The sequence below is a fragment of the Sebastes umbrosus genome, chromosome 8 (genome assembly GCF_015220745.1).
Source record: "Sebastes umbrosus isolate fSebUmb1 chromosome 8, fSebUmb1.pri, whole genome shotgun sequence".
NCBI lineage: Eukaryota > Metazoa > Chordata > Actinopteri > Perciformes > Sebastidae > Sebastes > Sebastes umbrosus.
The window spans coordinates 28,204,747-28,220,521 of record NC_051276.1 but is presented as its reverse complement, the minus strand read 5'-3'; the positions used below and the strand labels follow the sequence as shown (position 1 = coordinate 28,220,521).

The 15,775-nt window shown below is 41.5% G+C and overlaps 2 protein-coding genes across 3 annotated transcripts in view; both read left to right on the top strand.

The window, feature by feature from the left end:
- Window positions 1-3,079, top strand: part of LOC119493069 (neurogenic locus notch homolog protein 1-like) — a 50,181-nt gene extending 47,102 nt beyond the window's left edge. For both annotated transcript variants that reach the window (XM_037778085.1, XM_037778084.1), the window contains exons 33-34: window positions 58-155; window positions 277-3,079. In XM_037778085.1, the coding sequence (XP_037634013.1) occupies window positions 58-155; window positions 277-1,623 (1,445 nt within the window). In that variant the 3' untranslated portion in view covers window positions 1,624-3,079. The remainder of the gene's footprint in view (window positions 1-57; window positions 156-276) is intronic.
- A 2,206-nt stretch (window positions 3,080-5,285) lies between these two features.
- ubac1 (UBA domain containing 1) lies at window positions 5,286-15,122 on the top strand. The gene is made up of 10 exons (XM_037778043.1): window positions 5,286-5,749; window positions 7,930-8,050; window positions 8,142-8,215; window positions 8,349-8,456; window positions 8,570-8,672; window positions 10,146-10,254; window positions 10,376-10,742; window positions 11,637-11,723; window positions 12,149-12,287; window positions 12,690-15,122. The coding sequence occupies exons 1-10, from the start codon at window positions 5,612-5,614 to the stop codon at window positions 12,803-12,805; spliced, it is 1,362 nt and encodes a 453-aa protein (XP_037633971.1). The 5' UTR covers window positions 5,286-5,611; the 3' UTR covers window positions 12,806-15,122.
- The last annotated feature ends 653 nt before the right edge of the window (window positions 15,123-15,775 follow it).

Below are 15,775 nucleotides of genomic sequence, written 5' to 3'. Positions count from 1 at the left end.
CCTTGAATGCATCAAAAGAACACTTCATAACTAATAACCCTGTTTTTGTCTCTTCAGGTAAATCAGCCCTACACTGGGCCGCAGCAGTAAATAACGTGGAGGCTGTAATTGTGCTCCTGAAGAACAGCGCCAACAAGGACATGCAAAACAACAAGGTAAAAAAAGCAAGCCGTCTCTTCCTGCTCTTAGTTCTGTAGAACAATAGTGAAGCATCTTTCTGGAACAACATTCCTGTGAATGTCTTTAACCGTGTCGTCTCCTTTCTGTCTGCCCCAGGAGGAAACCCCTCTATTCTTGGCTGCCAGGGAAGGAAGCTACGAGACCGCCAAGGTCTTACTGGACAACTACGCCAACAGAGAAATAACCGACCACATGGACCGGCTGCCCAGAGACATTGCACAGGAGAGGATGCATCACGACATCGTGCGGCTGATGGACGATTACAACCTGGTACGGAGTCCTCACATGCACGGAGGGTCACTCGGCACCACGTTGTCGCCGCCTCTCTGCTCGCCCAACGGCTACCTGGGCATGAAGCAGCCCCAGCCTCAAGGCCAGGGCAAGAAGGCACGCAAGCCCAGCGCCAAGGGCATCGGCTGCAAGGACGGCAAAGACATGAAGGTGAAGAAGAAGAACTCGCAGGACGGGAAGTCCGGGAACCTCCTGGACAGCTCAGGTGTGCTGTCACCGGTCGACTCGTTGGAGTCTCCACACGGCTACGTCTCCGATGTGGCCTCGCCGCCCATGATGACCTCACCTTTCCAGCAGTCGCCGTCTGTGTCCCTGAACCACCTGCAGGGCATGTCTGATCCACACCTGTCTGTGAGCCACATGGTGATGCCAAACAAGCAGGAGCTGGCTCGGATGCAGTTCGACCCGCTGCCTCCCCGTCTCACCCATCTGCCCGTGTCTGGCTCCGGCGGCCCGGGCGCCATGAACGGCCAGTGCGATTGGCTGTCCAGGATGCACGGCAATATGGGCCAGCCGGGCCAGTTCAACCCCATGAGAGGAGCTCCTGGCGGTCAGGGAGGTCTGCAGCACGGCATGATGACCTCCCTCCACAACGGCCACCCCGCCACCAGCCTGTCTCAGTTGATCGCCTACCAGGGGATCCAGAACGCCAGACTGGGTCCACAGCCGCACATCATGCAGCAGCAGCAGATGCAGCAGATGCAGAACCTGCAGCAGCTCCAGCAGCAGCAGCAGCAACAGAGCATCCAGCTGCAGCACCAGAACTCAAACACGACCAACAGCCAGAACTTCATCAGCGCGGAGCTCAGTTCCCCGGAGCTCCAGCAGGGCACCGGCAACTCCAGCATGCCCATCCACACCATCCTGCCGCAGGAGACCCAGATCATGCCCTCCTCCATCAGCCAGTCAATGCCCAGCACCCAGTTCCTCACCCCACCCTCCCAGCACAGCTATTCAGGCCCCATGGACAACACCCCAAACCATCAGGTCCAGGTGCCCGACCACCCCTTTCTGACCCCCTCCCCCGGCTCCCCCGACCAGTGGTCGAGCTCATCTCCTCATTCCAACATGTCCGACTGGTCAGAGGGCATTTCAAGTCCACCGACGAGCATGCAGTCTCAGATCGGACATATACCGGAACAGTTTAAATAAAACGCTTGTATCTTTACGCCCAGACGAGCTGCTGTATATTTTTTTATAAAAAAGGCACTCTTTGTGGGAAAAAAAAAAAAAAGAAAAAGGGCAAAGCTGTAAACACGATTTAATAGGACATTTTTTTTATATGCTTTTATACTAACAGCAACACCTGCGTTTCATCCATTCTTTTTATTTATTAATGCCTTATTTATACGCATTGCCTGCTTACAGAAATTTCGGGGATCCAATGGTGCTGGGTCGGAGAAAGTCCTCTTTTCTTTTAGCATTTCTTTTCTGCAGTGAAGCCGCAGCATACACACTGGGTATTTATTTCCTTAAGGACTTTTAGTCTTTGCCTTTTGTTTTTCATATGATTTCTCAATCTTTGTTTATATTTTTGTTTTTTTTGTATAATCTTGTTTATAAATAAACATGTGATTATGGGGCATTTTATATAGCACATTTTTAAGTTTCAGTGTTATTTCAATTTGTTGTGGAAATATTCTAGTCAGTCAGTCGATGATAAACAAGTTGTGAATGTTAACAGAACACATGTCCTGTATGTTTTCACAATTTCCCCCTTTTTTTTTTAAAATATCATGTGATGCTTAGTTACGTTCTCTACAGTTGTGTACATTTCTTGAATCAATGGAACGACATTATGTTGCGCCTCTAGATTTGACTGCGTTCATACGTAGAGATGTGGTGGAGATGTGATATGTTGTACAGTATACGGCCGTCTTGGAGATTGGCTCGAGTATCTGTTGGTGTTTGAGAACTGGCCCGTCGGCCACAGACAAGTGTATGTTGTTGTCCAGAGGGAAAAGGAAACTTCATGTCCCCTCTCCCTCCTATTAGTTTGAGCCTATGGCTGTGTTCCTCCTTTTGTAAATATGTTATGCATTTCCCTCGTAAGCAAGATTTTGTTTAAGAAATCTGATGTCTTAAGCATGCAATTTTGATAGGTCTCGCTGCCAGTCAACAGCCTCTAAAATGTCAAACAGAACAGAATATATATTTTGTATTTTAACTGTCCCTTATGCATAAATAAATTTGAACTATATACAAATAGATACGATATATTGTTAGGAGACATTTTTCTCATAAAAAAAGGAAAAACATAAATATTGAGGTTTTATAAATTCATATTTATTTACTGTTCTGTAACACATAAAAATCCACTGAGGCAACCATTTGTGCATATTATTATTAAATGTTTTTGTTACACTTCGGTTAAACGGAAAAACTGTTGGCTAAGTTGTCGACGTTTTGAGACGCTCCCTGGTATAGTTTGCAAAATGTTATAATTTGTTTTTAAAAACATTAGGTTGTAGTGAAATTATAATATCTGCAATATATTTCTTTCCTCTTATACAGTTATAATTTGCAAGAAATGTATTTCCCCTTTTCATTTTCAATCTGTAAAAATGTTTCTTGTTATAATAAAGGGCACTTGTGTGTCTTAAACTTATGAGAACTGTCTTTTGTTTTCTTTAAATTACTGTAGAAGATCTCAATTTCTTCTATACACACTGTGTGAAACAAACTGAATAAGTATACATCTAGTTCAATAATCACAGTATATAAACAGGGTCCTTTGATATTTCCTGGCTGCAATTGATAGTGTTTTTTTTATTTATTATTATTAAAAATTAAAGTGACCTTTCTCTTCATACACATCTCATCTTTTTACATTTGCTGAAGCAGCCAAATATTTCACTTAGTGTGTCTCCCTCTAGTGGGGGGTAATTATTAGCTTTAAAAATCACAATTAACTCGACTAAATGAAAGGGTCCACCAGCACCGTTTCTGCAGCTTGTGTATATTGTGGAAACGGGTAAAAGCCAAAACTAAATAGAGCGATCTTTGCAATGACTTATTGCCATGGCCAGAATAACCTACCAGGGTAAGAAAAAGATTTACTGGATCCAAAGTAATCCACAGTTCCTAACTGTTTCTGTGCTTGGTGTACAGTTTTTCTAAGCTAGAACACTTATCTGACTCCACATTTGCTTTGTGGAAATTAGAAATTTGATTAAACACATAAAATATGCAACATATAAGCACTAAACTCAGCTGTTTTGACCCAGGTCCCCCTTTCAACATATTGTCTCAACATCAGGTAATCTTACGGCACAATAAAGCTCTTATTTTTTATTGCAAATGTGACAAAAAGTCTGAGGAGTTTCTGTTCATCTCTCTTTTATATCATTTAAGCTGAATATCTTTGGGTTTTGGATTGTTGCTCAAAAACAAAACAAGACATTTGAAGATATTTCAGACTTCAGGAAATTGTGATGGACATTTATCACTATTTTCTGACATTTCTTTTAGACCAATTTATTAATAGATTAATTAAGAAAATACTTGTCAGATTAATGATAATGGTCCTTATTGTGTCAGTTGATATTGTGCTGTAGTGGTGCGTATTCCTGGAGGTCTGGGGTTCCTGGAGGTCTGGGGACTGCAGGTGAATGATAATCCATCCTTGCTTATCACAGGTTAAGGGACATTCACATATACTGAAGCCAGAGGTCAAGGGTCCCCTTTGTAAATGGCCATACCAGTTTTTCCTCATCAACATTTAGCGTAAGTTTGGAGCGTTATTTAACCTCCTTTGCAACGAGCTAGTATGACGGTAGGTACCAATGGATTCCTTAGGTTTTTAGTTTCATATGATACCAGTATCTTCACTCTAGCTTTAAAAATGAGTTTTTCACAAGTTGCGTTAATGTGTTAAAGAAATTATTGGCGTTAAAACAAATTTATTAAACCTCCCTGGAGGTCTGGGGTACCTGGAGGTCTGGGGTTCCTGGAGGTCTGGGGTCCCTGGGGGTCTGGGGTTCCTGGAGGTCTGGGGGAATGCAGGTGAATGGTAATCCATCCTTGCTTATCACAGGTTAAGGGAATATCTTAGATGCTGACATTGCACTTGTTGTTAGCCTTATTATTAGTGTGTTTTTAAAGTCAGATTAATGGTAATGGTCCTTATTGTGTCAGGTGATATTGTGCTGTAGTGGTGCATATTCCTAGAGGTCTGGGGCCCCTGGAGGTCTGGGGTCCCTGGAGGTCCGGGGTTCCTAGATGTCTGGGGGAATGCACGTGAATGGTATGAGGAGTTTCTGTTCATCTCTCTTTTAAATCATTTTAGCTGAATATCTTTGGGTTTTGGATTGATGCTTTCCCTGACATTTAAACAGAAGTTTAAACTTAGACTAGTGGACTAGTCTAAAAGAAAGAAAGCACTCAAAACAGTCACAATTTAATCTATAAGGTTAAACATTGTCCAAAAAAATATTGTGTATAATTATAAGAAATCGTTAATCACATTTTTCATTGACAAAATCATATTTCCAGTTGACACACAGCGAGCCAGGAACTTGTGGGGCCCCTGGATGTCCGGGGTTCCTGGAGGTCTGGGGTTCCTGGAGGTCCCTGGAGGTCTGGGGTCCCTGGAGGTCCCTGGAGGTCCCTGGAGGTCTGGGGTCCCTGGAGGTCCCTGGAGGTCTAGGGTCTCTGGAGGTCTGAAGGAAATATCTTAGATGCTGACATTGCACTTGTTATTGTGTTATTGGTCTTATCATTAGTGTGTTTTTATCCATGGAAATAGCCTTGGACTCAAAAAAGAACTACGACTCCCATGATGCACCGGGGTCGTAGAGCACCGTTGAAGTTCAAAGTTCAAACATTACAGTAAAAATAGGGTACTTGCTGGCTGGCTTGGCTGCTTGTTGTGTTCGCTGGGAATAATAAACAACTTGGTGGTCACTGAACATTTTAATCGGGTTGCCACCGCAGCGAAAACTGGCGGAGAAACACGAAGATGGCCCTCAGCTAATCGTTGCTGTGTTGTCGGCGGATTTATCTACTGAACGAAACGACGGGGCTAGCTGGGTGCTAACGTTAGCACGCTAGCTCTCATAGCAACCGCTGCTAGGCTAAGCTAACGTCACTGGACTGGACTGACTGGACTGGTACTCTTTAACTCTCTATTGCTGCAGCTATGTTCGTCCAGGAGGAGAAGATATTCGCAGGGAAAGTGTTGAAAATACACATCTGCACCATGGACGGCACTGAGTGGCTGGAGGAGGTCACAGAAGACACCACTGTGGAGAAACTGAAGGAGAAGTGCTTGAAACATGTAGGTGTTTTGGGGGGTTGTTGTTTATGTCTTGTGTCTTGTCTTGTCACTCCTCTGCCTGGGGGGTGTTTGTGAGTCCACCATACCCCCTCTCTGTGTATAAACTGTCAGTGTCAGTGTCACTGGCTTTGTATTTATAGTAACTGGGTAGACCTTGCTATTTATAATTTAGCAGGTTGGCTGCCCCCACATCTCTATTTTCAATTCAAATGGCTTTATTGGCATTATACATATTGCCAAAGCATATTCAAATGATGAACATTTACAATGGTTACATTTCATTAACATCAATAAAATAAAATATTTTTCAATCAATCAATTGGAACAACGATATCAACAGGAAACCAAGCAAATTAACAAACAATCAAACAACAACAAGGTGCAGACAGCTGTCCATGTCCCTCAGTTTATGTCCCTGTCCCTCAATTTATGTCCCTGTCCCTCAGTGTATGGCAGGCAGCAAGTCAAGTCAAGTCAAATTTATATCTATAGCACATTTAAAACAACATGAGCTGACCAAAGTGCTTTACAGACATAGGCAGAATAAAAACAGGTCAACAGAGCAGACAACAAAATCTCACACATCCACAGACAGAGACAAGTTAAAATCCATGAGTAACAGACTGTTATAATGAGCATTATAAAAGGCCAATTAGTCATCACAATTCAAGTACATTCAAAAGCCAAAGAAAAGAGGTGGGTCTTAAGCTGTGCTTTGAAACACTCTGTAGAGGGAGCAGATCTGATGTGGAGAGGCAGTTTGTTCCACAGACAGACTTTGTTCCAGCAACATAGACTGCTACCAGCTCACAGCTCCTAGTGTCCTCCCCCAGTAGGACGGATCATTTATCTTCATCTGAGAGGTGTAGAAAACCTTTAGTTCTTAAATTCATTTTTTTTAAAAATATATTTCCCTGATGTTTTTATATTTCTCACATTTGGTGCGGAAGTGTAGCTCTGTTTCAGGCTCTCTCAGGCTGCAGTGAGAGCACAGCTAACAATCTGCCCCCTTTTGCCCAGTGGCTAGCCTGAGAGCCATGCTGCTTTACTGTCTATTATTACACTTCTCCTTCTATGGCCTATAGCATAACCTCAAGTGATAGTCTAATGTTTGTTTCTCATGACAACATGGGGAAATGTACAGATTCAATGACACAATGTTGTGTAACATCACACACATGGGCACAGACATGATGAAGTTTATTATCATGTTACAGGCTTTTCTTAACTATTTTATTCCATCTACCTTTTAGTGCTGAATCAACTAGTTGATTAATTGCCTTTTAAAGTAATAGTTTACTCTTTAAAACATAAAACTGCTTGTCACTGGAGTCCCAGGTTAGGTTTTCAAATGTTTTGTTTTTGTCTGACCAATGGATTTTTAATTTACAATGATATGATGAGATGAGAAGTACTTAATACTCATATCAACATGGGAATGGGCAAATATGTTTGCTTTGTGCAAATGTATGTATATATTTATTATTGGAAATCAATTAACAACACAAAAACTTTGACAAATATTGTCCAGAAACCCTCACAGGTACTGCATTTAGCATAGAAAATATGCTAAAAGTATAACACGGCGAACTCAAGCCCAACAGGCAGCTACAGCTGTCAGTGTGTCAGTGTGTTAACTTGACTATGACTTGCCCCAAAACTGCATGTGATTATCATAAAGTGGGCATGTCTGTAAAGGGGAGACTTGTGGGTACCCATATAACCCATTTTCATTCACATATCTTGAGGTCAGAGGTCAAGGGACCTTTTTGAAAATGGCCATACCAGTTTTTCTTCTTCAAAATTTAGTGTAAGTTTGGAGCGTTATTTAGCCTCTTTTGCGCCAAGCTAGTATGACATGGTGCCAATGGATTCCATATGTTTTCTAGTTTCATATGATACCAGCATCTTCTTTCTAGCTTTAAAACTGAGCCAGCTACAATCTAAAAATTGCAAGTGGCGTTAAAGCGAACACGTTAACGTGTTATTATCGTGTTAACTCCGACAGCCCTGATATTTATACTTTCAGGTTTTGCCCTGTTTGTCAAACAACTAAAAACACAATTTGAAGATGTTTCTTTCTTTTTTTCTTTTTTTTTACCATTTTCTAGACTTTATGATTAATTGAAATTGTTTGCTTTTTATTTCTGAGATGCTTTTACATTGTTCTTGGTTTACAGTATGTGCACGGAAGTCTAGAAGACCCCAAAACACTTACCCACCATAAACTCATACATGCTGCTACAGAGAGAGTCCTCACAGACACTAAAACTGTCGCTGATGAAAATCTCAAAGATAAAGGTACGTAACACCCTATTTGACAAGTTTGGGGATTCCGACAACAACCCTACACTGTTTTCCACGGTCTGACCATGTTTCATATCTGTTGTAGAGGTTTTGCTGCTCATAAAGAAAAGACCGCCACCAACGCCTCCCAAGATGGCAGAAGTTAGTACAGATGAAAAGGTAATCAACTTATGATTTCCTTAAAACTGAACTGAAAGCATTTCTTTATCAATATTTTTAAATTCTGCGCCAAATGTGGTGTCTTTATTTTGCCTGCTTTTAATCATCTTCCTTTGTCGCCTTTTTGTCACAGAAGAAACAAGATAACAAGGCTCCAGACAAAGATGCAATTCTGAAAGCCACCGGCAACCTGTCCACCCGCCACACTGACCGCACTGTTACCCAGCATAACATCAGAGATGTAAGGCTTTTGGTTGAATGGATTCAGCTGAATTTTCATACCATTACAAATTTGACAGTGTGGTAAAGATGTTATTGATTTATGTTACGTTTTGTGTGTTTGTGTTGTTCCAGTTTCAGACGGAGCTAAGAAAAATCCTGGTTTCTCTCATTGAAGTTGCCCAGAAGCTTCTTGCCTTGAACCCGGATGCTGTTGAACTTTTCAAAAAGGCCAATGGTAAAGCTTACAATCCCTCTAAACTGTTTCAAAGTCAGGAAAGTTAGGATCAGGAGAAGACATTGTTTGTTAAAACAGGGCAAAAATGTATTAATATATCCATTTATTAAAGGGCCAGTGTGTACCATTTCGGGGGATCTATTGTTGATCTACAGAAATGTAAAATACTATTAATAGGTATATTTTCTTTAGTGTATAATAACCTGAAACTATGAATCAGTGTGTTTTCGTTACCTTAGTGTTTATATCTACCTAGGGAGCGGGTCCTCATCATGAAGTCCGCCATGTTGCTCCGCCATGTTTCTATTGTAGCCCAGAACAGACAAACCAAACACTGGCTCTAGAGAAAGCCTTTCACGTATTTACATTACCTGAAGGCCAGTAGTAGTAGTTCTCTGACAGGGCAGTGAGAAATATTTGAAGATACTTGAAGCTTTGAGGATTAACACGGTGCAGCACGCTGACATGTTCTACGGATGTCTGTCTTCATCTCCCCCGTTTCAGTGCTGCTGCTGCACTACTACACCTACACTCACCTCTACACACAACAAACAGGGATATCTGTCTGAAAATAGCTAATAATAATGTATGTTAAATATGAATAATATTGTGGGATTATTCCTTATTTCATGAGCATTTGGGGATTTATACATTATTATTACATACTTATATATAAAATATAAAAAGATTTAAAAAACGAAGCATTCGAATAGTTATTTGGAGGTCGAATACCATGGCCACAGTCGAAGCTTTGAAGCATTTGGGTCAGCCCTATCCGACACGTTGCTCCTAAAGTAGTGTTATTATGGTGAGGATGGCCTCTGTGTGAGGTGAACGGCGTTACCACGGTTTTGACCTCGGCGGCTCACGTTACCGCAGTCTTGGAAAGGGAGGAGTGAGCGGAGGGGTACTCAGTTCTAGATGCAACCAAAACCTACACACTGCCCCTTTAACGCTCTATGATATGCCTATAAAGGATTGTGGGGTCTGTAGCTAACCTCAGCACACCCTGGACAAGTCGGCTGTGTATTACAACACAAACACATTGACGTCTAAGGGCAGCACAGGGTTTCTAGTTGGCATGTGAGCAGAAACCTGAGCACCCAAAGTTTACCGACACAGAGTTTGGAATAACATGCAAACTCCATTCAGAAAGGCCACAGCTGGCTGCTGTGAAGTAACAGTGCGAATCACTCAGCCTCTTCTCTAAATTGAAAAAAAAATTGTTTATTCTCTCATAAAATGAGGTAGTGAGATATATTTTCTGTCTTTATGTACTGTTTTAATTTCTGCCATTGAGCTCAATGCAGTGAACCTCATTTAGATTATTTCCTTTACATATCTGAGCCATATTTTGAAAAAAAAATGTGTTGGAAAAATAGATCTGGGTGTTTATTGTTGTAGACATTTCACACATATTGCCCAGCCCTTCATTTCAGTTCTCTGATCTCTTTGTGTTTCTGTGTCTTGTAGCGATGTTGGATGAAGATGAAGAGGACCGAGTGGATGAAACAGCCCTTCAGCAGCTCACTGAGATGGGTTTCCCTGAGAGCAGAGCCATCAAAGCTCTGAGATTGAACCAGTAAGTCGGAGTTGGTTAAATCACTCACAACTGATGATGAGACAAACTATTTGGATTATGTCTACAGCATTTATCTTGAAAAGAGACCCTTTTTTTCACATCTCATCCTTTCTTTCTGCAGCATGTCAGTCACCCAGGCGATGGAGTGGCTTATCGAGCATGTGGATGACCCCACCGTAGACGCGCCCATACCTGGCAATGACTCCTCTGGGGCAGCAGGAGCCACGGCTGCCGCCACACCAGGCCCCTCAGCCTCAGCCTCAGCCTCAGCCTCAGCTTCAGCCTCAGCCTCAGCCTCAGCCTCAGCTTCAGCCACAGCCACAGCCTCAGCCTCAGCCTCAGCCTCAGCCTCAGCCTCAGCCTCCGGTCCCAACCTCCTCCGCAGCCTCTCCAGCCAGTCGAGCACAGAAGAGAGCAGCAGGCAGGACGAGCTCACAGAGATCTTCAAGAGGATCCGCAGGAAACGGGAGTTCAGACCGGACTCAAGAGTGGGTGGCTTTATCCTGTCGGAGCTTTGACTAGTACTTCCTTGTATATAACTCAGCTTGGAGCTTTACATTACTCTGTATTTTGTAGAAAGATGCTATTTATCAAATTCTACAGACAGAGCAGATGCAAGACAGCTCCAAGATCTTGAATTCATTTTTACCAGATGCAGCTGTGATAACTGTGAAATGACTTGCATTTTGCTGCTGCACAGTCTAGCATACAGTACTTAGGACTGGAATTGTGGAGACAGATGCTCTTGGTTTCATTTTCCTCCGCTGCATTTCATTTATTACATCCAAGGTGCATCAGTAAATATCGTCGCAGTGAGACAAAACCTAACTTTTTTTTCTCCATCATATTATTTTAGATGAAACAGGCGAGCACACTGAACTCCAGGCTGCTGAGTGTGTTTATCCCTGCGCCCACCAGCAGCCCTCGTCCCATGTCATGTTGCTTTTTCATACGTCAGTGGACTAATTTGCTGAATCTTCGCAGGTCTTTGCACTGCGGTTGAAATGCAGACAACAGTGGGCTGAAGGAACCTTTAGTTTTAGTTCCAGCTTTAGATACAGAGATTATTGAAATGTGCTCTCATGGATGGAAAGTGTTAGTGGGTTTAGTCATGGGGTTTTCATATCACGTTGTTCTAATTTCCCTAATTGTAGAGCTTAATGTACCTCCGGAAGGAACACTGCTCCCCAGTAGCTCCAAAAATAGGAAAGTGATCAAAATGCCATCTTCCAACAAAACTGGTGGTTGCAACACTTGTTCCTAGCTTCTTCTTTCACTGCACACAAATTGTGTGTTTCCCCAAGACACCTGCCAGGCTCCATAGAACTGTGACTGTGTATGTTCTTCAACTAAACACAGTCTTTTTTTCTTTGTTTCTGCAGGCTGTCATTGCATTGATGGAGATGGGGTTCGATGAGAAGGAGGTGGTCGATGCTCTGAGGGTGAATAACAACCAGCAGGATGCTGCGGTAGGTTTACACATCTTCGACAGTAGTGTTTGCAAGCAGAGCTGGTCCTGAAAAAATACGGCAGTACCAGATTTGAGAAAAATAGCTCTTTATTTTGGCCAACTGACTTCATGATTTCACTTTCCTTTGTTTTGATGGCAAGTTGTAGAGAGAGGCAAAATCCCTCCCCTTCCGGTGGACCACCGGAAGGGGAGTAAAAAATATGAACGGTCGTCCATTGACACTAAAAAAACTAAAAACTCAACAATGCTGGACTTAAAATATCGATTTCAAGGAACATTCATTAGTTTATTTAAGAATAAAAATCCAAATGTGCCATGTTATGAACACTGATCCTGCACTCTGACATTCATAAAGATATTAATGTGACAGTTGGGAAACTTGGTTCTTCACTATGTGTGTGTTTTTTTTTTTCCGTCCTGCAGTGTGAGTGGCTGCTGGGAGACAGGAAACCTTCTCCAGAAGATCTGGACAAAGGCATCGACACCAACAGCCCGCTGTTCCAAGCCATTCTGGAGAATCCAGTGGTCCAGTTGGGTCTAACTAATCCCAAGACCCTGCTAGGTAGAGTCTAATCACATTTTAGTGGACAATCCAGGATAGTAGGTGACAAAAGAATCTGGAAATCACAGTTTTTCCTCGCCAAGATTTAGCGCAAGTTTGGAGCGTTATTTAGCCTCCTTAACGACAACCTAGTATGATATGGTTGTTACCAATGGATGGGTTAGGTTTTGTAGTTTCATATGACGCCAGTATCTTCACTCTAGCTTTGGAACGGCTCCTTAGAAAGATCGATTGTGAATGTAGCCTGAGAATTGTTCTGCAGATATACTACCCAAACAAAATGAAAGTATCTTGGCGGAATAGGAGAGACTATGCTTGTACATTTAATTCTGAAGACTTTTTTAAAGGCTGCTGGTTTTGTTTAGTCTATTTCTTATCAGTGTGCCTTGTGTTTGTACGCAGCGTTTGAAGACATGCTGGAGAATCCTCTGAACAGCACCCAGTGGATGAACGACCCCGAGACCGGCCCCGTCATGCTCCAAATATCCAGAATCTTCCAGACCCTCAATCGCACATAGAGCCTCCTGGTGACCCCCTGTGTGACTGTGGCAGCTTGTGAGTGTGTGTGTTCGACCATATTGGGGTGTGTGTGTGTGTGTGTGTGTGAGTAAGTGAGGCTGGCAGAGACACAAGTATTGTTTTTGCCTTGTAAAGACAAAGCTGGAGGAGTCAAAGTATGAATTAAGATGTTACACATATAACTATTTATAACAGTACAGTAAAAACACTTATACAAAACAAATGTTAACATAAACATTATTACAGTAATAATAATAATAATAATAAAAAAAGAGAGATTTAGTATGTTGTTTTTACATTTTAACGAGAACAATTTATAGTCATGACAGACTTGATTTATTTTATATAATTTCTCCATGTGCAGAAATGACATCAGACATTTAATGTTTACACTTCAAAGAAAACTGTTTTTGTATGTTTTGCAATATTTAAATATCAATTACAGTTTCGTCTGTCTCTTTTAAATTGTTATATTTCATCTGTGGTGAATGTGTGGAAGACTTCTGTCAGTGTCATGTTTTGTTTTTTCTTCCTCCTTTTGTCCTGTTTTTATCAAAGTAACTGCTCGTAACTGAGAGGCCGGCGGTCAAAGTTGAGTGTTTGTTGAGCTCGTTCAGAACGGGCTCTCGGACGCACTACCTCTCTCCGTTCACGCCCGCGAGGTCGCCACGCGTCGACCGCCTCTCAGTTTAAAGCATTTGTCCTTGAGCTTCTTCGAGAATATTTATTTGACTTTCTTGCCTTTTTTAGACGAAAGCTGTACACTAAACTGTTTGTGTCTTAGTCCTGTTTTTACAAGAAAATTATATATTAGGCCTGTGTGTTTATTGTCGATGTGCTCTTGAATGTCATATTATCATGTTGCGCTCATTTAGCACTTGTTCACCTCTATGAATATCACTCACTGCAGCACTGAGGGAGTTAAAAGAAGGGTTTTGTCTCAGCAGGCTGTAGTGGGATGTTAAATGAAGCTGAGCCTAATCAAAAAGGGGTTTGCCTTTTTAAACCTTTAATTTGAATGATGAAGATGCTCGCTTCTTGCTGCGAAGGTGCAAGCATCTTCACACACACACACACACACACAAAGAAATAATTGAATTTGAGACACAACCAGTGTTGGGTTTACTTTTTTTTTTTTCTTTTGAGAGCAGTGAACATTTATGCTGTCAAACCAAACCAAAATGACATTATATAACCTGCCTTGTCATTTGTTGTACCCATTTAAAAATACCCTGTATTTCTGTGCAATAGCAAAGGACTTCTGTTGACCTGTAAAGAAATATATTTGATTTGAGTGTTAGAGATGTGTGAACTGCAATGGGTAGTGTGTTCTACAATATTAGCCTTTACATTGAGTACTTAAAATCTCCAGCTACAAGAAGGCGAGGTTGGCCTCTCTTGGTTGTACCGAGAGCTAAAAACAATATGGAGGGTGGTGTGTTTTGCCAAGCTTTTGAGTGTTTTTATTCAATATTTAAAATGTGGTATTGATGTGACTTCTTGCTCAGGGAGGCTGAGATTGTTTTTCTAAACCTGTCGTTAATGGCAAACCTCTGCTCACCCCCCCATTCTAGTTTGGCATTTGAAAATGGCTTTAACTAATCTGTCTAGAACTTTATGAATAAGAGCACTACAAGACATGGTTTCGTAAATGCAATATTTGAAAAATATTTAAATGTTTTTAGAGAGAAGTGTCTGTTTGAACTATGTATTATTACATTATTTATATCGAAGCCAAACTAGTAACTCGTTCTTATTTATAACATTTTTAGCAAACCTCAAAGCTAATCTACAAATGTGAAGAAAAAAAAATTAAACGATTCAAATGTTGTTTTTACAAACCATTGTAAAATGTGCTTACGGACTGGTAGGCGTGATTTTAAAGTAGTGTTTGAATGACGAAGGATTTCTACACACACACTTCCTGCACTGCAGTGGACCTTCATCATCATCATCATCATCATCATAGCCACACTGACCAGCTGTCTCACCACCTCCATGCTTGGCATTAGTATGCATACCAAACTCTCCCGTAATATCTTGAAGCAAACACCGGGAGCTTGTAGGTCCACAGGGAAACGCAGACATCTTTCAAAACGGTCAACAGGAACAGAAAAGAACAAAATGAACTTTATTGCTATAGGGACACTGAAGGATCGTCGGAGTCGCAGGTTTTTGTTTTCACTCTGCTTTCATGCAGGACTGTCCCCGATTAACAACCTATGCAATATACTCTCACCGTCTGTTCATTCAGACAGCCTCATGGCTACTGGCATTTAAATCACTATTGCATTAAAGTTATTTTTTGTGGCTGTACTCTGTGGATTCTGTTTTTCCTTTAAGTGATTGACAGGTCAGCAAACTACAGGCAGGAAAAACCCCACTGTTAAGACAGGTGAATGAATGAGTGTACGACTGATTTTATCATTTGGTATCTGTTTTCTGTTTTCCTCTCTGAATGTCAGGTGGGTGTCAGTTTGTTGCTTACACATTTGTTGCAGAATCATGGTATAACTCTACACACAACCCAAATACGACACTTGGAGATAAACATCTCTCTTCTCTACCTTCTCTGTGTATCTGTACTTCTCAATCCTTTTTCAAAATGGCATTTTTGCAACAAAATGATAACACATGCACCATTTGAATTACTCTTTCAAAGCAGCAACAACACATGAAGATTATTCCAGTACAGTATACACCTGGGGTCTATTTGTAGTGCTGAGGCTCAGACTGGTGTGCAATTAGTGTGCAAGTGTTTTTTTTAGTAGATTAAGATTTTATCATCTCGTCCATGTTGGTGTAAAAGCTGAGATTTAAAGGTGTTATTGATAACATTGATGACATTCAACCAGTAGTAGGGGTAAGGACAAAGAACATATATTGCCAAGAAATGAAAGTCAATTGTTCGTTCCATTGCAACATCAGCACGCAGTAGCAAAAGTTACGCTTCCGCCATTTTGGACTGA